The sequence below is a fragment of the Orcinus orca genome, chromosome 14, assembly GCF_937001465.1.
Source record: "Orcinus orca chromosome 14, mOrcOrc1.1, whole genome shotgun sequence".
Lineage (NCBI taxonomy): Eukaryota > Metazoa > Chordata > Mammalia > Artiodactyla > Delphinidae > Orcinus > Orcinus orca.
In genome coordinates, this window is record NC_064572.1 from 62,583,647 (window position 1) to 62,607,962 (window position 24,316).

Below are 24,316 nucleotides of genomic sequence, written 5' to 3' on the forward strand. Positions count from 1 at the left end.
ATGTCTCTCAATTGCCTCTCTTCCTGAAACAGAACTGAGATGCCTCAGGCCCCACTGAGGTATCATGCTGCCCCTTCTATCCCACCCAGGTTTCCCAGACACCTCTAACCTTAGGGATGAAGTACTGTCTGAATTTCGTATCCCGGGCCACAGTACGGGGCATGTTAGAAGGAAGGAGGGTGATGTATCTTTGTATCTCATGAAGCACGGCCTCTGTATAGGGCAGCTTTATCTTGTCCTTCATGCAGGGGCTTTGGTTGCATCCAATTACACGGTCAATTTCTTCATGAACTTTGGCTGCAAAGACATGAATCATGAATGCTACTCAAGAGATGTGTCCCCTGGATACCTGGAAATGCTTACGATGTATAATAGACAGTGGCCTAGAAAAGGCTCCCAAGGTCAAAGACATGTTGCTAAACAGCCCACGGGTCTGCTCCTCAATGGAATTTCTATTTTCTATTTTCTGATCTAAAAGACCAGAGATTTTGCTGCAGGAAACATAAAAGCTGCATCAGCTATGTCCTTGGCCTCCTGCCTGAATTGGTTTGTCCTCCTGTATGGGTGAGGAGATGACCTCTGTGGCAGGGATTAAGGTTTACCCCAGATTCCTGGCAAAGCAGCTGTGGAGAGGAAATGTTTAATCCTCACTCTAGTGGGAGCATCTCCTTTGTCAGCCTCATCCAGTGTCCTACACATTTTGTGGGAATGACAAACACCATTTTGTTAAGCAGTATAAACACTGGCTTTCTAAGACCTGTGCTCTGAGAACGTGCTTGAGAAAATCACGCTACTACAATTTCATTTTTTAATTTTAAATTACATTGGAGCTAAAAATTCCCTTTGGGGAGTCTGATCCATTCTCAAGACGGAAAAACACAGGCCTGTGAGGTGAAATAACTTGTTTGAGGTCACACAGCCAGGTATGGGCAGGCCGAGAATGAGAAGCCATCGTGGGAATCCATGCATCCCTCATCTAAATAGGGCTCACTCTTCAGCATTGCATCACATATGGAAGAGTTGCGATTCAGAAGCTCCTCTGTGTTTAAACTTAAATGAAAGCCTTTGGGTTCATAAAGGTCTCTCTTTCTTATCAGCATCATTTGATATAATTCTGATCAAACCATGGATGACCCTTTGCATGACGTTCTACAAGGCAGTCCAAAGAAAGAGAAGTTGTCACTGCCAGTGGTATCTTCCCACCCTCACCAGTGCCAGGAGCTCATATTTTATCCTACATAAATACTTAGGATATTTGCTGTACCTTGAACCTCAGGGTATTTCATTAGGAGCAGGAACCCATAGCTCAGAGTGAGACTGGTTGTCTCTGTTCCCGCTGAAAACAGATTTGATCCACAGGTTGTCAAGTTCTCCAAGTGAAATTCAGACTCTGGGTTCTGTTTCTCCTGTAGATGGTAGAGTTAATGGCCACATGAGTTAAAAAGAAGGCAGTGGCTTATCAGAGCTCTATGATCACACCCCATCACTAGCAATAGGCTTCATTTTGTGCACGGTAGGGTGGTAGATAAAGAAATCAGTCATGGAATCGAAACTTCTGGTTCAAATCCCGGGTTGGTCAATGAACAGATGTGTGCCCTTGGCAAGTTACTTTACCTTTTTACTCAATTTCATCATCTGTGAAATTGGGGTAAAAAGTAGAACATATCCCATAGGGTTATTATAAAAATTAAAAGAATTAATGGGTGGAAGATCTTGGAAAAATTCTTCATATATACAAATACTCAGTAAATAGTATCTTCTTTTATTATATTTAATGAAAAAGACTAGATGATAAGCTCTGTGTGAGCACAATGTAGAGAAATCACTGGTTTGGGACTGGTCTGTTTCCTTCACTTACAAAGACTTAGGTATTCACAGCCCCACACTCTCACATATGACACATCATTATTAATGGCATTTCATTTTTTTTTTATTGGAGTATAATTGCTTTACAATGTTGTGTTAGTTTCTGCTGTACAACAAAGTAAATCAGCTATATGTATACATAAATCCCCTCCCTCTTAAGCCTCCCTTCCACCCACCCCCATTATTGGCATTTCTAATATGAAGATTGTACTTGTACATATAGGACTTATAATTTTTTGCATGGGATCTACAAAGTCTTTAGAAAATAAACTGATCCAGGGCTTAAAAACAGTGAGTGAGCTTTCTTTTTTTTTTTTTTTTTTGCACCCTTCTAATGTTTAAATCAAGAATATATTTTTATTCTTATTTTTTTCATATATCTACATTAACTTTGCAAAAGTAATACATATACATCATAGAAATACAAATACATTGTAGTGTTACATACAGGAATGCATTATATGTGTACAAATACATGAACATTGTCAAAAACTTAGAAATTACAGGGGAACTAGAAGAAAATTAATCCTATCATTTAAGTAATAAACATTGACAATATTTTGGCATATATTCTCCAATTTTTTTCTTTTTTGTTGAATTTTAGAATTTTATTTATTTTTTTATACAGCAGGTTCTTATTAGTCATCCATTTTATACATATTAGTGTATATATGTCAATCCCCATCTCCCAATTCATCACACCCCACCCCCACTCCCCCGACTTTCCTCCCTTGGTGTCCATACGTTTGTTCTCTACATCTGTGTCTCTAATTCTGCCTTGCAAACCAGCTCATCTGTACCATTCTTCTAGATTCCACATATACACATTAATATACGATATTTGTTTTTCCCTTTCTGACTTACTTCACTCTGTATGACAGTCTCTAGATCAATTCACGTCTCTACAAATGACCCAATTTCATTCCTTTTTATGGCTGAGTAATATTCCATTGTATATATGTACCACATCTTCTTTATCCATTCGTCAGTCGATGGGGATTTAGGTTGCTTCCATGATTGGCTATTGTAAATATTGCTACAATGAACATTGGGGTGCATGTGTCTTTTTGAATTATGGTTTCCTCTGGGTATATGGCCAGGAATGGGATTGCTGGGTCATATGGTAATTTTACTTTCAGTTTTTTAAGGAACCTCCATACTGTTCTCCACAGTGGCTCTATCAATTTATATTCCCACCAACAGTGCAAGAGGGTTCCCTTTTCTCCACACCCTCTCCAGCGTTCGTTGTTTGTAGATTTTCTCATGATGCCCATTCTAACTGGTGTGAGGAGAGATACCTCATTGTAGTTTTGATTTGCATTTCTCTAATAATTAGTGATGCTGAACAGGTTTTCATGTGCTTCTTGGCCATCTGTATGTCTTCTTTGGAGAAATGTCTATTTAGGTCTTCTGCCCATTTTTTGATTGGGTTGTTTGTTTTTCTAATATTGAGCTGCATGAGCTGCTTATATATTTTGGAGATTAATCCTTTGTCTGTTGATTCATTTGCAAATATCTTCTCCCATTCTGAGGGCTGGCTTTTCATCTTGTTTATAGTTTCCTTTGCTGTGCAAAAGCTTTTAAGTTTCATTAGGTCCCATTTGTTTATTTTTGTTTTCCTTTCCATTACTCTAGAAGGTGGGTCAAAAAAAGATCTTGCTGTGATTTTTGTCAAAGAGTGTTCTTCCTATGTTTTCCTCTAGGAGTTTTATAGTGTCCGGTCTTACATTTAGATCTTTAATCCATTTTCAGTTTATTTTTGGGTATGGTGTTAGGGAGTGTTTGAATTTCATTCTTTTTTTTTTTTTTTGAATTTCATTCTTTTACATGTAGCTGTCCAGTTTTCCCAGCATCACTTATTGAAGAGACTGTCTTTTCTCCATTGTATATCCTTGCCTACTTTGTCATAGATTAGTTGACCATAGGTGTGGGGATTTATCTCTGGGCTTTCTATCCTGTTGCATTGATCTATATTTCAGTTTTTGTGCCAGTACCATATTGTCTTGATTACTATAGCTTTGTAGTATAGTCTGAAGTCAGGGAGTCTGATTCCTCCAGCTCCATTTTTTTCCCCTCAAGATTGCTTTGGCTATTCGGGGTTTTTGTGTCTCCATACAAATTTTAAGACTTTTTTATTCTAGTTCTGTAAAAAGTGCCATTGGTAATTTGATAGGGATTGCATTGAATCTTTAGATTGCTTTGGGTAGTATAGTCATTTTCACAGTACTGATTCTTCCAATCCAAGAACACGGTATATCTCTCCATCTGTTTGTGTCATCTTTGATTTCTTTCATTAGTGTCTTATAGTTTTCTGAGTACAGGTCTTTTACCTCCTTAGTAGGTTTGTTCCTAGATATTGTATTCTTTTTGTTGCAGTGGTGAATGGAGGTGTTTCCTTAATTTCTCTTTCTGATCTTTTGTTGTTAGTGTATAGGAATGCAAGAGATTTCTGTGCATTAATTTTGTATCCTGCAACTTTACCAGATTCACTGATTAGCTCTAGTAGTTTTCTGGTGGCATCTTCAGGATTCTCTATGTATAGTGTCATGTCATCTGCAAACAGTGACAGTTTTACTTCTTCTTTTCCTATTTGGATTCCTTTTATTTCTTTTTCTTCTCTGATTGCCATGGCTAGGACTTCCAAAACTATGTTGAATAACAGTGGCAGGAATGGACATCCTTGTCTCGTTCCTGATCTTAGAGGAAATGCTTTCAGTTTTTCACCATTGAGAATGATGTTTGCTGTGGGTTTGTCATATGAGGCCTTTATTATGTCGAGGTAGGTTCCCTCCAGGCCCACTTTCTGGAGAGTTTTTATCATAAATTGGTGTTGAATTTTGTCAAAAGCCTTTTCTGCATCTATTGAGATGATCATATGGTTTTCATTCTTCAGTTTGTTAATATGGTGTATCACATTGATTCATATGCGTACGTTGAAGAATCCTTGCATCACTGGGATGAATCCCACTTGATCATGGTGTATGATCCTTTTAATGTGTTGCCGGATTCTGTTTGCTAGTATTTTGTTGAGGATTTTTGCATCTATATTCATCAGCGATATTGGTCTGTAATTTTTTTTCTTTTTTTTTTTTTTGTGGCACGCGGGCCTCTCACTGCTGTGGCCTCTCCCGCTGCAGAGCACAGGCTCCGGATGCGCAGGCTCAGCGGCCATGGCTCACGGGCCCAGCCACTCCGCGGCATGTGGGATCTTCCTGGACCAGGGCACGAACCCGTGTCCCCTGCATCGGCAGGCGGACTCTCAACCACTGTGCCACCAGGGAAGCCCTGTAATTTTCTTTTTTTGGAGTATCTTTGTCTTGTTTGGTATCAGGGTGATGTGGATCTCATAGAATGAGTTTGGGAGTGTTCCTTCCTCTGCAATTTTTTGGAAGAGTTTGAGAAGGATGGGTGTTAGCTCTTCCCTAAATGTTTGATAGAATTCACCTGTGAAGCCATCTGGTCCTGCACTTTTGTTTGTTGGAAGATTTTTAATCACAGTTTCAATTTCATTACTTGTGATTTGTCTGTTCATATTTTCTATTTCTTCCTGGTTCAGTCTTGGAAGGTTATACCTTTCTAAGAACTCGTCCCTTTCTTCCAGGTTGCTCATTTTATTGGCATAGAGTTGCTTGTAGTAGTCTCTTATGATGCTTTGTATTTCTGTGGTGTCCATTGTCACTTCTTTTTCACTTCTAATGTTATTGATTTGAGTCCTCTCCCTCTTTTTCTTGATGAGTCTGGCTAAAGGGTTATCAATTTTGTTTATCTTCTCAGACAACCAGCTTTTAGTTTTATTGATCTTTGCTATTGTTTTCTTTGTTTCTATTTCATTTATTTCTGCTCTGATTGTTATGATTTCTTTCCTTCTACTAACTTTGGGTTTTGTTTGTTCTTGTCTCTGTAGTTCCTTTAGGTGTAAGGTTAGATTGTTTATTTGAGATTTTTCTTGCTTCTTGAGGTAGGATTGTATTGCTCTAGAACTGCTTTTGCTGCATCCCATAGGTTTTGGATTGTCATGGTTTGTTGTCATTTGTCTCTAGGTATGTTTTGATTTCCTCTTTGATTTCTTTAGTGATCTCTTGGGTATTTAGTAGCACACTGTTTAGCCTCCATGTATGTGTGTTTTTTCCAGTTTTTTTTCCTGTAATTGATTTCCAATCTCATAGCATTCTTGTCAGAAAAGATGCTTGATCCGATTTCAATTTTCTCAAATTTTCCAAGGCTTGATTTGTGACCCAAGATATGATCTATCCTGGAGAATGTTCCATGTACACTTGAGAAGGAGGTGTATTCTGCCACTTTTGGGTGGAAAGTTCTATAAATATCAGTTAAATCTATCTGGTCTAATGTGTCATTTAAAGCCTGTGTTTCCTTATTAATTTTCTGTCTGGATGATTTGTCCATTGGTGTAAGTGAGGTGTTAAAGTCCCCCACTATTATGATGTTACTGTCGATTTCCTCTTTTATAGTTGTTAGCATTTGCCTTATGTAATGAGGTGCTCCTATGTTGGGCGCATATATATTTATAATTGTTATATTTTCTTCCTGGGTTGATCCCTTGATCATTATGTAGTGTCCTTCCTTGTCTCTTGTAACATTCTTTATTTTAAAGCCTATTTTATCTGATATGAGTATTGTTACTCTAGCTTTCTTTTGGTTTCCATTTGTATGGAATATCTTTTTCCATCCCCTCACTTTCCGTCTGCATGTGTCCCTAAGTCTGAAGTGGGTCTCTTGTAGACAGCACGTATATGGGTTTTGTTTGTGCATCCATTCAGTGAGCCTGTGTCATTTGGTTGGAGCATTTAATCCATTCACATTTAATTCAGCATTTAATCCATTCATTAAGGTAATTATCGATATGTATGTTCCTATTACCATTTTCTTAATTGTTTTGGGGATTTTTTTGTAGGTTCTTTTCTTCTCTTGTGTTTCCCACTTAGAGAAGTTCCTTTAGCATTTGTTGTAGAGCTGGTTTGGTGGTGCTGAATTCTCTTAGCTTTTGCTTGTCTGTAAAGCTTTTGATTTCTTCGTCAAATCTGAATGAGATTCTTGTGGGTAGAGTAATCTTGGTTGTAGGTTCTTCCCTTTCACCACTTGAAATATACCATGCCACTCCCTTCTGGCTTGTAGAGTTTCTGCTGAGAAATCAACTGTTAACCTTATGGGAGTTCCCTTGTATGTTATTTGTCGTTTTACCCTTGTTGCTTTTAATAATTTTTCTTTGTCTTTAATTTTTGTCAGTTTGATTACTATGTGTCTCAGCGTGTTTCTCCTTGGGTTTATCCTGCCTGGGACTCTCTGTGCTTCCTGAACTTGGGAGGCTATTTCCTTTCCTACATTAGCGAAGTTTTCAACTATAATCTCTTCAAATATTTTCTCAGGTCCTTTCCCTCTCTCTTCTCCTTCTGGGACCCCTATAATGCGAATGTTGTTGCATTTAATGTTGTCCCAGAGGTCTTAGGCTGTCTTCATTTATTTTCATTCTTTTTTCTTTATTTTGTTCCACAGCAGTGAATTCCACCATTCTGTCTTCCAGGTCACTTATCTGTTCTTCTGCCTCAGTTATTCTGCTATTGATTCCTTCTAGTGTATTTTTCATTTCAGTTATTGTATCGTTCATCTCTGTTTGTTTGTTCTTTAATTCTTCTAGGTGTGTGTTCTTTAATTCTTCTAGGTCTTTGTTAAACATTTCTTGCATCTTCTCAGTCTTTGCCTCCATTCTTTTTCCGAGGTCCTGGATCATCTTCACCATCATTATTCTGAATTCTTTTTCTGGAAGGTTGCCTATCTCCACTTCACTTAGTTGTTTTTCTGGGGCTTTATCTTATTCCTGCATCTGGTACATGGTCCTCTGCCTTTTCATTTTGTCTGTCTTTCTGTGAATGTGGTTTTCATTCCACAGGCTGCAGGATTGTAGCTCTTCTTGCTTCTGCTGTCTACCCTCTGGTGGATAAGGCTATCTAAGAGGCTTGTGCAAACTACCTAATGGGAGGGACTGGTGGTGAGTAGAATTGGGTGTTGCTCTGGTGGGAAGAAGCTCAGTAAAACTTTAATCCGCTATCTGCTGATCAACCTCCCTGTTGGTTGTTTGGCCTGTGATGACCCAGCACTGGAGGCTACAAGCTCTTTGGTGGGGCTGTTGGTGGACTCCTGGATGGCTCATGACAAGGAGTACTCCCCAGAACTTCTGCCAGTGTCCTTGCCCTCACGGTGAGACGCAGCCACACACACCCCGACCTCTGCAGGAGACCCTCCAACACTAGCAGGTAGGTCTGGTTCAGTCTTCTATGGGTCACTGCTCTTTCCCCCTGCGTCCCGATGTGCACACTACTTTGTGTGTGCCCTCCAAGAGTGGAGTCTCTGTTTCCCCCAGTCCTGTTGAAGTCCTTCAGTCAAGTCCTGCTAGCCTTCAAAGTCTGATTCTCTGGGAATTCCTCCTCCTGTCGCCGGACCCCCAGGTTGGGAAGCCTGACTTGGGGCTCAGAACCTTCACTCCAGTGGGTGGACTTCTTTTTTTTTCAATTTTTTTTAAAGAATTTGTTTTTTGTTTTTTAATTTATTTAGTTTTGGCTGTGTTGGGTCTTCGTTGTTGCACGGGCTTTCTCTAGTTGCAGTGAGTGGGGACTACTCTTCGTTGTGGTGTGTGGGCTTCTCATTGCGGTGGCTTCTCTTGTTGCGGAGCATGGGCTCTAGACACATGGGTTTCAGTAGTTGCAGCACATGGGCTCAGCAGTTGTGGTGCATGGGCTTAGTTGCTCTGCAGCATGTGCAATCTTCCCGGACCAGGGATCGAACCCGTGATCCCTGCATTGGCAGGCAGATTCTTAACCACTGTGCCACCAGGGAAGTCCCAGTGGGTGGACTTCTGTGGTATAATTGTTCTCCAGTTTGTGAGTCACCCACCCAGTGGTTATGGGCTTTGATTTTATTGTGCTTGAGCCCCTCCTACTGTCTCATTGTGGCTTCTCCTTTGTCTTTGGATGTGGGGTATCTTTTTTGGTGAGTTCCAGTGTCTTCCTGTTGATGACTGTTAGCAGTTAGTTGTGATTCCAGTGCTCTCGCAAGAGGGAGTGAGTGCATGTCCTTCCACTCTGCCATCTTGAACCAATCTCTGAGCTTTCTATTTTACAATTACTATACTAAAAATAATAGGGATTAAATCTTCTTCGTTGATGTATCCCCAACCCTTGGCATAATAGCCAGACTAAGAATTTGTTGAATAAATTATTGTTTAATATATATAAACTAGTTAAGCTAATAAAATCTCTATTTTTCACTATAATTAAATTATTTTCATTGCTGATTAACTTTTGGTGGGCTTTTAAACCACTGTTTTTAAATTTAAGAAAAGTATTAGAGCACTCCTTTTAACTATTAGCTTTACTTTTAAAGCTCTGAATCAAATTTTTCTTAACTCAGTTTCTTTATACCATGTCTCTCCTGTTCATTTCAAAATGGGATGATTTCTGCATATGGATGTCCAAGTTTTTAGGCACGTTGCCACTTCCTACCTATAGTTCTTACTGCCTTGATCTGGAATACTGAGCATTTTAAATAACTCCCTCACAACAGAAAGTTCCAGTAGGTTTTTAAAAATCTTTGCTTGGGAAGAGAGTGAGGGAGAAAATGGAAATATCAATATATCTTCTATTTATGTTCTAACTCTGTAATTTAGCTAAGTAGAATGAACTCCACCATTTTGTTTAATTCTTAACACACCCAAATCTGTTATGTAGTAAGGTTTAGAGATTAAAACATAATGCAACAAAACTTACAGGAAAGCAGAAATGCTTCAGAAGTTTCTACCCATTTTCTATTGATAGTTATCTTAAAGGAAAAATAGATGTGGAGGGCAGGAGAGGAAGGAATGGTTGAAATCCAGACGTTGGCGTATCAACTTTCTTTTGTTCCTTCCTCTACTCTTTCAGAGGATCTCAAGGCTTTGGTATGTATGTTAACAACTGTCCGTGGTCCCTTTCCAGTGTTTCCTGTATTGGTGAATGGCCCCAGCTTCCATCCAGTTAGGCAAGCCAGGAACACAGCTCCTCATCTCTTGCATTTCCCAACTCACCACCAAGACTGTTAATTTTACCTCCTAAAAGTATCTCAAATCTATCCACGTCTCTTCATTTCCACCACCAGTACCCTTGGCCATCTTCTTTGCCTTGGGCCAGTGCAATCATCTCGTACAGAAAATGCTATTGGTGCCCTGCTCAGATCCCTTTTACTGGTTCTGATAACCTACCTCACAGCTGCTTTGGCTCACACCTGCAACTTTCTCTGGAGTCCCTTGGACACTGGAGCCACAATGACAAGAGAAGCCTGGGAGGGAATCAGTCTCCCAGACCACCCTCATGGGGCTGCCTGTGACCAATGACTGATAGGTGCAAGAGTACAAAAGCCCAGCTCCGTTGCCCCAGGGAAGGACAAACTCTGCAGTGCAATTTATACTCTAGAGCCCCCTGTAGGATCAGGTAGAGACTAGGCTTCACCTGAAACCACATCTATTTTTAATTTTTCCCCTTCCTTATCCTGTTTCTCTCATTCACATACATAGAAGTTTCTCCTGATAGCACTCCCTTAATAAATCACTTCCACACAAATCCCTATTTTAGGCTCTGCCACCAGAAAATTTACCCTGAAACAACTCCTAGCTGTTCTCCTTGCATCCACTGTTGACCCCTACAATCTGTTCTCCACATCACAAATATGGTCATCCTTTACACAGTGCTTAGACCCTGCAAATGATTTTCACTGATATTAGGATAAAAGCTAAACTAATTAATGTGTCCTGCCAGTCCCTGCATGAATGGTCTGCCTGCTGACCTCTTGCTGTTTCAGCTTCTCTCCTACCACTCTCCCCTGCTCCCTCCCTTTCAGCCACACTGACTTTCTCTCTACCCCCTCATATCCCCAAGCTTCCCTCTGCCTCAGGGCCTTTGCACATCTTGTTCCTCTGCTTGGTATATTTTTCTTTGCTACTTTTATGTAGATAATCCCTACTCACCTTTCAGCTCTCAGCTCAATTGTTCACCTATGTGAGCAGGGATGTATCCACTGGGCCTTGGTTTAGAAGTCCCTTCCTGACTCGAATTAGACTAGCATTAGCGTTCCTGCCACATTCTCCCATAACAGTCTTGTACTTCCCCTATTAGCACTTCGTTGTTACTGTTTGTTTTGATGATCTTTGCACTAGACTGTAAGCTCCATTAAGTCAAGGACTGTATCTTTGTTAATTAATTAATTCAATAATTATTTCAATAAATATTTATGTGCATCTACAATATTTTAGGCATTGTGCTAGTTGCTGATGATACAAAGCGTGAAAAATCGACAATACTCCAGCCCTTTGGAGTATACAGTGTAGTGGAGAATATAGAGGTAAATTAAATAAATATTTTGTTAAACTATGATAAGTGCTATGAAAGAAAATTACAGGGTAGTATCTGATTCATCATTTTATTCCATTTACCAAGCACCATGACTGATACAGAGTTGGTGCTAAATAAAATCTTTAAATGATTGAATTAAAAACCTGGCTATTTTTTTCTCTCTTTTCCAGACAAACATCTAGTCCTCTGAGAGCCAACAACAAACTTTTCCATCAGAATGAAGAGGCTATTTCGATGTACACTGTTGATAAGTGGAATGAGCTTGAATGACTCTACTGACCCCAGGGAAATTTCTAAGAAGAAAACAGGGCATCAACATGCCTTCCTTCAACATGTTTTCTAAGGAAATCAAGCTTTCCAAATCAGCCCTCCTAGAGATTAAGAAGACTAAACAAGTTATTATTAATTGTTTGCTATAACTTGCACATTTATGATATACTTGAGTGGTTTTTCTTTTGTTTATATATATCTGGGGAAATTTGGCATAAATGAGGTTAATTTTATAGGGTTGAAAGAATTATTTTCAGGTTTTAAGCTGTTATATGTGTATATACATTTAAATATCTTTTTTTACAATCTATTGTTTGTCACAGTCTTGACTGTTTTTCTACTGATGTTCTCTTGGACACTCATGCTGGTATTTTATGTCAGTGACGTTCTAAGGGTTGGTGGCTGTGTGATACTTGCTATTCAATATGTTTAATACCATCCATGGTTAACGTATAATGTATTTGTCTTAGAACCCTTTATCCATCACCAGTTTCAAATAACAAGATTGTTCTATGGGAAAACACAATCCAGTTTTTATAATGTATTGGTCTATGACATGCTACCTGGGAAGCACTGTGGCAAAAATGGCTGACTATGTATGTGTAAATAATGTGTAGAGAAGATGCATGTGTGTTTAGCCACCCCAAGATAAATATATGCTCAGAAACATGCATATATATATATATGCATGTTTTTATATATATATATATATATATATATATATATATGTAGCTCATTGTAAATATGTATCGAGAACACTTCATTAAATGCTAATATCCAAGTGTAGGAAGTAAATAAAAATACAAAGGAAAAAGAGGGCTTTGGACTATTTTTAAATTTCTGTTATTGTTAATAGTGTACCCCATTGCCATAAGATATCAAAATATTAAGAATTACCAAAATGGGGACTTCCCTGGTGGCGCAGTGGTTAAGACTCCACACTTCCAATGCAGGGGGCCTGGGTTAGATCCCTCGTCAGGGAACTAGATCCCACATGCACGATGCAACTAAGAGTTCACATGCCACAACTAAGGAGCCTGCCTGCCGCCACTGAGACCCAGCACAACCAAATTAAAAAAAAAAAAAGAATTACCTACATGGTGTGATTATGCTTTCCTGCATTTCCATGGACTGATAAAATATAATACCAGGGAAAGATGTCACATACAGTACCTGCTCCATCTTGCTGAGGAAACAGTCAATGTAGTCTCGAGGGTTATTATGATCCAGGGACTTCTGATGCTCCTTCACTTTTTCCAGAATAAAATATTTAACATCATTAAGCCTTTTTGAGAATGCTTTGTGCTCTCCAGGGAGATGCTTTATGAGTTTTGGCCATAGATTGTAAATCTAAAATGAGAAAAAAAATACATCAGCAATTCAGTTTGTGAAGAGAGACCAGTGTTTCTAAGTGGAGCACCTAACCCTCTGTGGGGTCTGGCTAGGGAGAATCCCTTCCTCAAGCTTCTGAGCAGAAAAGAAGGGAAGGTGACCATCACGTACATGAGAGAGCAGCCCCTTCCCATCTCCTTGCTCAATCACCCTTGGCCAACCTCAGAGTCGAGAAGGGGAGAATGTGCGTAGGGGCCTTAAAAGAAACATAGGCAACGGGGAACGTGATGTCTTCTTTTGTGGGAGTCAACTCACAGAAGCAAGCAGAGGGCAGCCTTCCATAGGTGCTGGGGTAAGCGACACTGCACTCATCCACTCGACAAGACACACGTTGTGGGAAGGTGACAGTGCTTGTGTTGGCACGTGCTCGTGGGGCAGGGTGGGGAGCTCACAGCCCTTTACCCTGCCTATGGGCTCCCAGTGCCCCCATGAGATCAACTGCAAGGGCAGATGCAGACTTGGCTTTACCTGGTTCCAGGGAGAGCTTATTCGATTAAAATTTTTATTTAACACACTCAACAGGGAGAGTAACGTCTTATTGTTGTAGTGGAAACGCTCATTGAAGAGGACGGAGCAGATCACGTTGCAGGAAGCACAGGAGAGGATGAAGACAGGGTCCAAGGGCTGAGCTGATGTGAGAAAAAAAAAATTCTAACATTTAGAATTTTCATCAGCTTGCATTAGGGCTTCAAGAACAGGGCCTCCCTCTTGCTCAGATTGATACCTATATTTTATTTTCTCTAAACTTCTTCAAATTAGGATGTAGGGATCTTCTACTAGTAGTACATGCTCTATAGTATTATACTACGCTACTACTACTAATTATTATGTTACTCAATGAATACTGTAATAGTCATAAGAGCAACAGGTAATATTATGGAGTATTATACATGCTGGATACTGTGTAAATGTTTTGCAAACTGTAATGTTTTGCAATACTGTAATAGCCATAAGAGCAACAAGTAATATGGAGTATTATATATGCTGGATACTGTGTAAATGTTTTGCAAACTTTATTATTTAACCCTCATTCTGAGGTTTGATTTTTAGCCCCATTTTTCACATGAGGAAACTGCGTTTTAGAAAAGTTAAGTAACTTGTCCAAATTTACACATCCAGTAAGTGCCGAAGTTGGGAGATGAATCCAAACAAAAGGATTCGTGAGTCCTAAGTAACAGTTTTGGGTCATTTTCTTCCTGCTGCCTTTTTCCTAGTCAACGCCCTGACTCATAGAGCAGATTGTGGACTATTGCGTGCCTCCCAAAGGAGGAGCTTTGGTGGGAAGCTCTGTGTGTAGAAGCCCCTTGCCCCAAAGGATGGTCAATGGAACGCACCCTCTGTTTTCCTGAGCTCCTCCACCAGAAACTGGGCCTCCTCCTGGACCCTCTCCTCGAGGCCCCTCTTCCCCATCCCAAAGTTCCTCAGGGTCATGAGGGAGAAGCGTCGCATTTGTTTCCACCTGTTTCCATTACTGAAAAAGATTCCTAGGAAAAGAAGCAAAGAGCAGGAAAGAATTTTGCATCATGGAGTCCGACTTTCCCTGAAGCTTATCCCCTGTGTCCACCCTGCACTGTTGCCAGTGCCCCTTTTCAGGGATTTAGCAACTGGCCTTTGAAGAGCACAACATATTCTTTGGTTTGGGTGAAATATTTGTCACAAAGAAAATAAAACCCAAGCTCTGGTCAACAGAGGGCAGGGGTGATGGAGTCAGGAGGCGGATCATTGGCAGGTAGAGAACATTCCCAAGTGTGGGAAGGGCCCTCTGTCTGGTTTTGTTAAAAGTAGTAAAGACTGGCATGTGTTCTCACAAACCTCTTTCCTGAGTGTCTGTTTTACACTTAATATCCCTCTAACTTGTGGTTTAATTCTACCTGTGATTTTCTCTATTAGAGGATAAGCAACTGGAAAGCAGAGCAATAGGGAATATATGTTTCCATTTGCCTCTGAAATTACTACAGCTAATGTTAGCTAATCTGAACAAGGAGAAACTCAGGAGCAAAGGAACTCAGTATGTTCACACCAGTGTTTTTTCATTCCTTCCTCTGTACAAAACCAGTTATGTGTCCTGAATTTCCTTAATGCACCACCAGTTTCCTAGTGCCCCAAATCCAAACCTCAGGGCATCTTCACATCCCTCTTGCCCTTCACCCTATACATCTGCACTTGGTAAGTCCTGTCGATTCCACCTCCAAAATGTCTTTCTCATCTGTCCCTTCTTGTCAATTCATACTACGCTACCACACTTCAGGTTCTAATACTTTTACAGATTTTAAAAGTTCTAATCATCTTCAAACCAGTTTCCCTTTTCACTCCTCTAAATCTAAAGTTTCCAGGTTACTCAAAATCAAATACAGGGACAATGAGCCTGGTGCTAAAAATCATTCAATGGGTCCCTCTACCCCACCCCCACCTCCCCACCTCAGTCTCATTCTGACACCTTTAAAACCTCAAACATTTCCATCATTCTCTCCCTTGGCTCTAACTCTGAGCTTATAGACCAATCACAGCTGTTCACTAAATGCAACTACATTGTTTTGCACCCTTATTTTGTTCATTCTCTCCCTTTTGCTGACAAGTCTGCTCCCGCCCTATGTGCTTTGTTGAGTTTCTAGCTTTCCTTTAAGAGCCATCTTGAAAACCTTCTCTTTGAAGTCTTCCCTATCCTCTACTGGAGATAATCTTGCCTTCCTTTAACTGAATTGGCTTGCGTGATGCTTTAATACAATTTATCTTTTCTACCTTGTATTACAGCAATTTGTTTACTTGTGTTACTTCCTATACTAGATTTTACTTAGTTAAGTGACTGGCGCATCTCTCCAAATATTTTCTGTGACACACGATGATCTCTTACCTTGCACACAGAAGATGTTCAATACACAATAATTTAAATATTCATTTCACATCTACCAAATTAGCAAGAATTAAAAAGAAATTTTGTACCTAAAGCAATCAAGCTTGTGGCAAATTTGGTGCATTGTTTAGCCTCTTTGCATATCACGACCTGTTATGGAAATTAAAGCAATATTTATAGCAAAAACTATTAAAATTGTCTTTGATCCATTAATTGCTTTCCTAAGAATTTACACAAAGAAATAATTCAGCAAAAGTTAAAAAGGTGTACACTGCAATGTCATCTATACTGATTTAAGAAATTTGTAAACAATCTAAATGCTAATGATAGGGTAATTTTTTGCATAATTATACAATGATAGTAAATCAATATTAGGAAAAGTAAGCAATTGTTAAAATGATGATTATGAAAACTACGTAAAAATAGCAGAAATGTTAATATTTAAAAGAAAAAATCAGTATACAAATATGTCTATACTATAATTACAACTATGTAAAATATGTGTGCATATGAACAACATCTGGGAGATGGTACATAAAAATAAATATGTTACATCAACTATACTTCAATTAAAAAATTAAAAAACAAAAAAATTTAAGAATAGGTTAGTGTATTGAGACTATGGTTAGTGGTTCTGGGTTCTAGAGTTAGGCAAATTGAACTCAAATCTCTACTCCAAAACTTTCTAATTTGGGTGAGTTATTTAACTTCTGTTGCCTCAGCTTTTCATCTGTTGAATGGAAATAAAAAATATTTTCCTCATGGGGCCACTGTGTTAACTGAATATGGTAATACATGAGAAACCCCCAGCACAGCATCTGGCACATAAGAAGTATTTAATAAATATTAGCTAATATTATATAATTATAGCTATTATAATAATAATTCAATAATACTCCAATTATTATTATAACATAATAATAACATTATTATTATTATTATTGGATTTTAGGAATATTTTAATCTCTTTAAATTTTTAACTGTTTTTGTATCACCTTTAAATCAAAAAGCAATTACAAGTTTGGTAAAATTTTTATTTAATCCTTAATTAGACTTTTAAATGTTGCCTTTTTTTGCTCTTCATTTATTCTTCCATTTATCTAATAAATTTTCATTGCTATCCTGTGCCAACTAAAGCATGTCACTTGCCATCCAGCTCTACAAGGATTAGGTCAATGGCCACTGCAGTCACTGACCTTCAACAGACCCTGAAAGAATTCAGCGGGGAGATCAGGAATGAGGCACTTTGTGTTCTGGGGAAACTGACAGAACAGGTCTTCAGATAGTTAGATATTTTCAGGAGAAAACTTTAGGAGCTCTATTTCTTGCATTTCCTCATACTTAGAAAAGCAATAAAATCATTTAGGGAGACATCTGTTCCTCGTGACTAGCAGCAGCCTTCTACCGAGATGGGGGCTTGATTGCACATACCCCCTTCACCAAATCATACATATACGGACCTCCCCCCCATCTCTTCGGAGCAGTTTCTCAGAGCTATCTGAGACGCTGTCTCCTGGGCTATAGTCCTCAGTAAGTCCCCAAATGAAAGTGAACTCACAGCTCTCACACTGCATTTTTTGTTTGGTTGACACCGGCTGTATGCCAGATTCTAAAAATATTACTACCGTGAACATTCTTGCTTATAATTTTTCCCACATCTTGTATTATCTCTCAAGATAGGTTTCTAGAGGGGAATTACTCCATCATTATGGATGTCTCTTTAGAGAAGTTTGGTTGTTAAGGGGCAAGAAACCAGGAACAGTAACTGAAGGGAGTTGTGAGGAGAGTGCTGTGGAATATTCACATGCTCCTGGGAATGATTCACTGGAGAGTGAGTTTATCAGTCACAGTCCAACCAGCAAAAGAGAAGCCTCCCTTAATATTTAAAACAGAGGAAAATTAATCCAGGGAATTGGTTTTAAGGTGATGGAAACACTGAGAGGCCAAACCAGGGACAGCGAGACAACTGGTAATTATCAACAGCAGAAAACTGCTACCATCTCCCCATGGAAGGGACAAAGGAGCTCAGTGGCTGGGGTTACCTGGCCAGGAACCAAAGTGGCCCTGGAGTTATGGGGGGACATGCAGCTCTTGGAAGAGATGCTATCTGAGGCACAGAGAGAGGGGGGCCCTCTGGCTCTCCTTCCACTCCCCAATCTCTTGCCAGTGCCTCTCTTTGGTTGATCCCAGTCAGAGCCAGCTGTTGAAAGAGTGTGAGAATTTCAGCTTGCAGTAACTGTAGCACTGGGAACCAGGGCCAGTAGGGAAGAGAGACGAGTGGCTTTCAAGACAAGCGGAGAGAGATGGGTAATCAGGGATGGAGAAGGCATCACCAAAGAAGTAAAATCCTTGGGAAGGTGAGATGCTATAGGATCTAGGGCACATGTGAAAATTTCCCCTGTCAAGAAAGGGACATTTTTTCAATTGTAACAGGAGAAAAAAAAAAGGAGAATGTGGGTGCAGGGGCAGATAGACCCATAGATAAAATGTTAAGAAATTGGAGAGTTCATTTCTGATACTTCTGTTGTTACAATGAGTTATGATACAGTGCTTCTGAGAGAGGAAATGTATAATGGGGGTGTTAATAGGAGGAATGAGGAGCCTCTGAGAGTGGAAAAGGGAGCCAATCAGAGGAACGTGTTGTATTAAGAGTCTAATTGAGGTTTAAAGTATTAATTTAAAGGGAAGCCAGTGTAATTACTAAGAGAATTTCTCTAGCAGTGTTTACCTTCTGGACACACGCACAGAGAAGATGGTTGCATTCTTCCAGTGTTGGAGTATATGCCAGGAAAATGTGATGGCAGGAGAGAGTGCCGATATATTTTCTAGGTTCTGATTACAATAAATGAGCTTTGTGAAGGCTGCTTTGATTCACTGATGCTGTCAGTTAAAAGTTTAAGGTCAAGGCTCTTGACAATATCTATTTCAGAGGAAAATCTGACATTTTCTATTGCCCTATTCCAAAATTGAAATGCTTTTGGGAGTCCAAATCTGGGAATGTACACATATACGCACATGAATCTCACATACAGTAGTCAGTCTCTTCTTTTCTACACGGGGAGTTCAGCGTTGGTCCAGGGCTGCCTGTGACTCAATGCAGAAGGCTCTGTAATCCTATCTTCCACTGCAGAACCACTTGGCTCCCACTTAAACTTCTGTTCTTCAAGTTTTCCCTTATCAGTGCAGAGGTGACACTTTCCTCTTCTACCTGCTTGTTGTGGGCAGATTGTGTTTTCCAGAGTGAACCACAACATTTCCCATCCCTCATTCTCTTCCGTAGTGTGACCACCACCACTTCCCCATCAAGAATAGAAGCTTAATTCCTGTCCATTTGGATTTGGGTTGGCTTTTGGGAATTACTTGCAATGAATAGAATGGTTCTATGTTCTAAGATTTGGTCTGAAGAAGCTTTGCAGCTTGGAATGCTCACTCTCCAGATGCTCCCCCTCAGGATGCCCCCTCCTGGACTCCAGGCACCAGCGAGAAGCCCAAGCCACATGGGCGGGCCACTTGGAGATGCTCTGTTGACAGGCCCAGCTGAGCTCAGCCTTTGGGTCATCCTTGCCCAGAAGCCAGACTTGTAAATGAAGAAGCATCCAGATGATTTCAGCCCTCAGCTATTTGAATCACCCTTAACTGCTTTATTTGGAAAAAAAAAAAAATTGGATGTCTGCTAAGGTCCCAGGCCTTGTGGATCAGAGAAAACCCCTTCCACTATGCCGTGTTCAAATTCCTGATCACAGAATCCATGAGCATTAAAAAAAAGTGGGGGCTGGGGGGTTGTTGTTTTACATCCCTGAGTCTGGGGTGATTTGTTACACAAGAGATAGCGATGATACTCTCCTATTTCTCTCACTTTGTTCAGAATCTATACCCATTATGTAAATATCTTTTTAAAAAATATACTTCTTTCTCTTTACCACACCTGCATCCCTGCAGGCGTGGACTGTTCCAAGGAAGCAATGCCCTCTCCACTCCCATTGCACTGGGGCAAGTATGTGCATGGGTGAATAATTACATAGTTGGTTGTTTCTATTTATGTAAACTAGATTCCTCAGTAGGTCTCTACAGTTTATATGTCCATAGACATAGTACTTTCCAAAAATGTTACAGCATTGCACTCCTCCAGGTAAAGAATGAATGGCTGTTTATCCATGCCTTTAAGAGCACTAAGTTATTTTAATTTTTGCATTCTAGCGACTGAACAATGGCATCTAAAACTGGTGTGTGGATTGAATGAATACGTTAAAGTAAGGGGGCCTCTCTGGCACTTGCCACCCCGTGTTGGTAGAAATCCCAGAGTTCCGCGCGTCGGAGGCCCTTCCGCCGCGGCTGCCATTGCAGAGCAGCAGCCATGGCTCTGCGCTACCCATGGCCTTGGGCCTCAACAAGGGCCACAAGGTGACCAAGGACGTGAGGAAGCCGAGGCACAGACGCCGCCGCTGGCGCCTCACCAAGCACACCAAGTTCGTGTAGGACGTGATCCGGGACGTGTGCTGCTTCATCCCTTATGAGCGGCGGGCCATGGAGCTGCTCAAGGTCTCCAAGGCCAAGCGGGCCCTCAAGTTCGTCAAGAAAAGGGTGGGGACACACATCCATACCAAGAGGAAGAGAGAAGAGCTGAGCAATGCCCTGGCCGCCATGAGGAAGGCGGCAGCCAAGAAGGACTGAGCCCTTACCCTCTGTGCACAATAAAACTTTTTCAGAAAAAAAGATAAAGTAAGGGCTTGAGCTGTTGCAATCTGTCAATGAGATAAATGTTTAAAGATTAAGACACTAGACAAAATATTGAGTTGACAGTTAACAGAAAATGTTTCAACAACTTGATTAGACACAAATCCTCAGCACTGTATTATAGTGTTCAAAGATCACTAGATAAGAAAGCTATCTAGTATTTTAGCAGACATTTCATTTTCGAAGGTGTTATGGGTTTGTTTCCCCTCAAAATATGTTGATGCGCTGGCCCCCAGTATCTGTGAATATGACCTTATTTGGAAATGGGGTCTTTGCAGAGGTAATCAAGTTAAAATGAGATCATTAGGGTGGGCCCAATCCAATATGACTGTATGCTTCTAAAAAGGGGAAATTTGGACACAGAAACATATACACAGAGAATGCCATGTGAACATGAATCAGAGATTGGGGTCATACATCTACAAGCCAAGGAACAACAAAGACTGCCAGCAAAGCACCGGAAGCTAGGAGAGAAACATGAAACAGATTCTCCCTCACAGCTCTCAGAAGGAACCAACCTCACTGACATCTTGATCTAAGACTTCTGGACTCCAAAACTGTGAGACAATAAAGTTCTGTTGCCCTAAGGTTTGTACACAGTTTTTGGTACTTTATTATGACAGCCCCAGGAAACTAATGCAGAAGGAAAACTAAAATATCAATGAATGGTTCTTTGTTATTTTCCAGGATAGTTTTAGGAAAGGAAGAGCTGAGTTCCCATTACAGGCAAGTAAGGAGCAGTAACAAGGATTTTATAGGAAGTTTGAAAACCAATTTTCTCAGAGTTGTGAAAACAGCAATTTTTTGAGCAATATTTTTTTCCCTCTTGAGCCCAATCCAACCCAGAAGCTTCCCGCTCCAATTAAAAGTTAATTTTAGGGGCTTCCCTGGTGGTGCAATGGTTAAGAATCCGCCTGCCAACACAGGGGACACGTGTTCGAGCCCTGGTCCGGGAAGATCCCACATGCCACGGAGCAACTAAGCCCATGTGCCACAACTACTGAGGCTGCGCTCTAGAGCCCGTGAGCCACAACTACTGAGCCCATGTGCCACAACTACTGAAGCCCACGCGTCTAGAGCCCGTGTTCCCCAACAAGAGAAGCCACCACAATGAGAAGCCCGCGCAGTGCAACGAAGAGTAGCCTCCGCACACCGCAACGAAAAGTAGCCTCCGCTCAACACAACTAGAGAAAGCCCACGTGCAACAACAAAGACCCAACGCAGCCAAAAGAAAAAAAAAGGTTGATTTTAAAGCTCACACACAGACAATGTAATCAACGTGTTTAGAAAAAAGGGAAGAAGTAGAGGGAAGGTTTGTTGCTTCTTAGGTGGGCAAATGCATCCTGATCTTATGTAAGAGAGATCAAAAATTGCTTCTCTTTTATCACTTAGTACACTGCATAATATTTAATTAATTATTCATAAATATGCTTTGAAAAGAATTAGGTTTCTATTTCTTTGGGGCTTGCAATTTTACAATTTGAAGTGGATTGGAGGAGACTTTCGGGTTGTCCTAGGTTTCTGTGTGTGTAATACTTCATACATATGAAGGAATATATGTAACATATATCTAAGTTTTGAAACATAATAATAAAATAATTATCTGTGATCCTATTGTCCCACTGAAGAAGTTGAGCTTGACTAAGACCATTGTAGCTCCCTGTGTCACCGCTCTGATCCTACCACCCTCTCCCAGCTCCCTCACCACCACCCCCCAGCTCCCTCACCACCGCCCCCCAACCCCCCCATCCCCAAACCAGGCTGACATTGAAAACACAGTAATTTCTATACCTAGTCATCTGTTTATTGTTGCTGCCACTATGCCACTGCAGCCTTTGTATCCTGTGAAATGCAACCCCAAGCGTGGCTTCTCCAGCTCCCTAAACCCTAAGACCTCTAGGTAACAACTGTTTTTTACAAAATGTTCCCAGATTGATTTTTATCACAATCATATTTGCAGATTTACCTTAAAAGGAACTTGGAGTCTGTTTTTGATGTTTATCTCAATAGAGTTATCAGAGCATCTGTTGAATAATAAAAGAATTTGTCTGGTCTTTGTCCCTGGTTCCTGGGAGAGAGCTTCTAAACGCTTGGATATGCCCACTTCTAACTCAGAAGTGTCTTTGTTATTCATGCTGAGTCCCTGGGATCACACTTGAGTTTATGATAATGAGGTGACTCATGGTGGATCCCTAGACAGTTTCAAGGTGGGGCTCCATGCCAGAAAGACCAACTCTGTATTTAGAGAATTGGAGCTTTCAGCCAAGTGATATCAGCCTGACCTCCTGACTTTCAAGGAATAGAAGGAGCTAGAGACTGAGTTCTATCACGTGGCCAATGAGTCAATCAATCGTGCCCAAGTAATGAAGTTCCAATTAAAAAATCTGGACACCAAGCTCTGGTGAGATTTCTGGTTGGTGAACACATCAATGCATCAAATGGGTAATGCATTCTGCTTCCTTGGAAGAGAATACAGCTTTGCATTTGGGCCCTCACAAACCTTGCCCTATGTGTCTCTCCATTTGTATCTTTCATATAAATAAAACTGTAATTGTAAGTATGGCACCTTTATGAGTTCTGTGAGTCATTCCAGCAAATTACTGAACCTGAGGTGGTCACGGAAACCCTGAATTTTTAGCCAGTTGGTCAGAAGTGTGGGTAACCTGGAGACTCCTGAACTTGTGGCTGACATCAGAAGTGAGGGCAGTCTTCTTGGGAATGACGCCCTTAACCTATGGAGTCTGCACTAACTCTGGGTAGTTAGTATCAAAATTGCAGTGCAGTATTGCAGCATCTAGTTTGTAGCTTGTTGCAGAACAGACACTCATTAGGTTAATCAGACTTTTTTGCTAAAGAGAATTAACTTTTATTTTGAAACATACCATATCCTTTCTGGGTATCGTCAATAATTGGAATATGTCCTCTGTAAAGGAATTCATCACCTTGATCAATTAGAGCTTCCTTCACCGCCTCATATCCATGTAAGACCACAGTGATCTGGGATCCAAGGTACAGAGTGTAAACGGGGCCATACTCTTTGGCCAGCTGGAAAGAGATGCAAATGGTTGTAAGGGCTATTGTGAAATCTCTCCATTGGAGGCTTCAGTGGAAATTAAGTAATGATTCACAAGTAGCTTAGACTTTGCTCCATTAATTTCCTTTCAGGAATTTAACCTGGGGTACAGTCATGGATTCATTCTTTCCTTCATCTATACATGCAACAATTGAGCAAATATTTACTAAGCACCTATACTGTGTCAGACACTGTGCCAGGAACCCTCATGGAACTTAGAGTCTAGTGGAAGTAACAGGCAGTAAATAGCCGAACAAACTACATTTGCAATAGAAACTGAGCATAATTCTATGAAAGCGATAAAGAATGTACTATGTTGGATGATAATGGGAAAACAATAAAATAGATGAGGAATCTATGAGGAGGTAACACTTAAGGTAAAACTAAAGATGAGAAGGAAGCAGCCAGGATAAGGGCCAGAAGGAGAGCTCACTAAACAGGTATTAAAAAGGATGAAATCTATATATTTATGATAGCATTGTGCCAAGGGGAAAAATAGAGTGCTACAACATCTGACAGCTAGGGGTGTTTTCAAATGTATTTTACAACCATGCAGTTAAATTCAAAGCAGCCATTTGAAATTACTTATATGAGGATGTACAATGGTGCAGAAGCATGTTCAAGTTCTAAATTAAATTGTTGAAAAATAAAATTATGTTTAAAAATCCATTAGGGAATTCCCTGGCGGCCCAGTGGTTAGGACTACGTGCTTTCACTGTCAAGGACGCGGGTTCG

The 24,316-nt window shown here is 40.3% G+C and overlaps 1 protein-coding gene and 1 pseudogene across 2 annotated transcripts in view; one reads left to right on the forward strand and one right to left on the reverse strand.

Annotated features, from left to right (window-relative positions):
• The window catches only part of LOC101280390 (cytochrome P450 2C23-like), a 38,945-nt gene that overhangs the window by 5,915 nt on the left and 8,714 nt on the right, over positions 1-24,316 (reverse strand). The window contains exons 3-9 of one of the 2 annotated variants that reach the window (XM_033425792.2): positions 23,391-23,553; positions 15,864-15,924; positions 14,258-14,407; positions 13,392-13,552; positions 12,705-12,881; positions 1,265-1,406; positions 110-297 (exon numbers count right to left, since the gene is read on the reverse strand). In XM_033425792.2, coding sequence (XP_033281683.1) covers positions 110-297; positions 1,265-1,406; positions 12,705-12,881; positions 13,392-13,552; positions 14,258-14,407; positions 15,864-15,924; positions 23,391-23,447 — 936 coding nt within the window. In that variant the 5' untranslated portion in view covers positions 23,448-23,553. The remainder of the gene's footprint in view (positions 1-109; positions 298-1,264; positions 1,407-12,704; positions 12,882-13,391; positions 13,553-14,257; positions 14,408-15,863; positions 15,925-23,390; positions 23,554-24,316) is intronic. The other variant, XM_004268449.4, reaches the window with a different exon arrangement.
• Positions 19,167-20,493, forward strand: LOC105747935 (60S ribosomal protein L36-like; annotated as a pseudogene).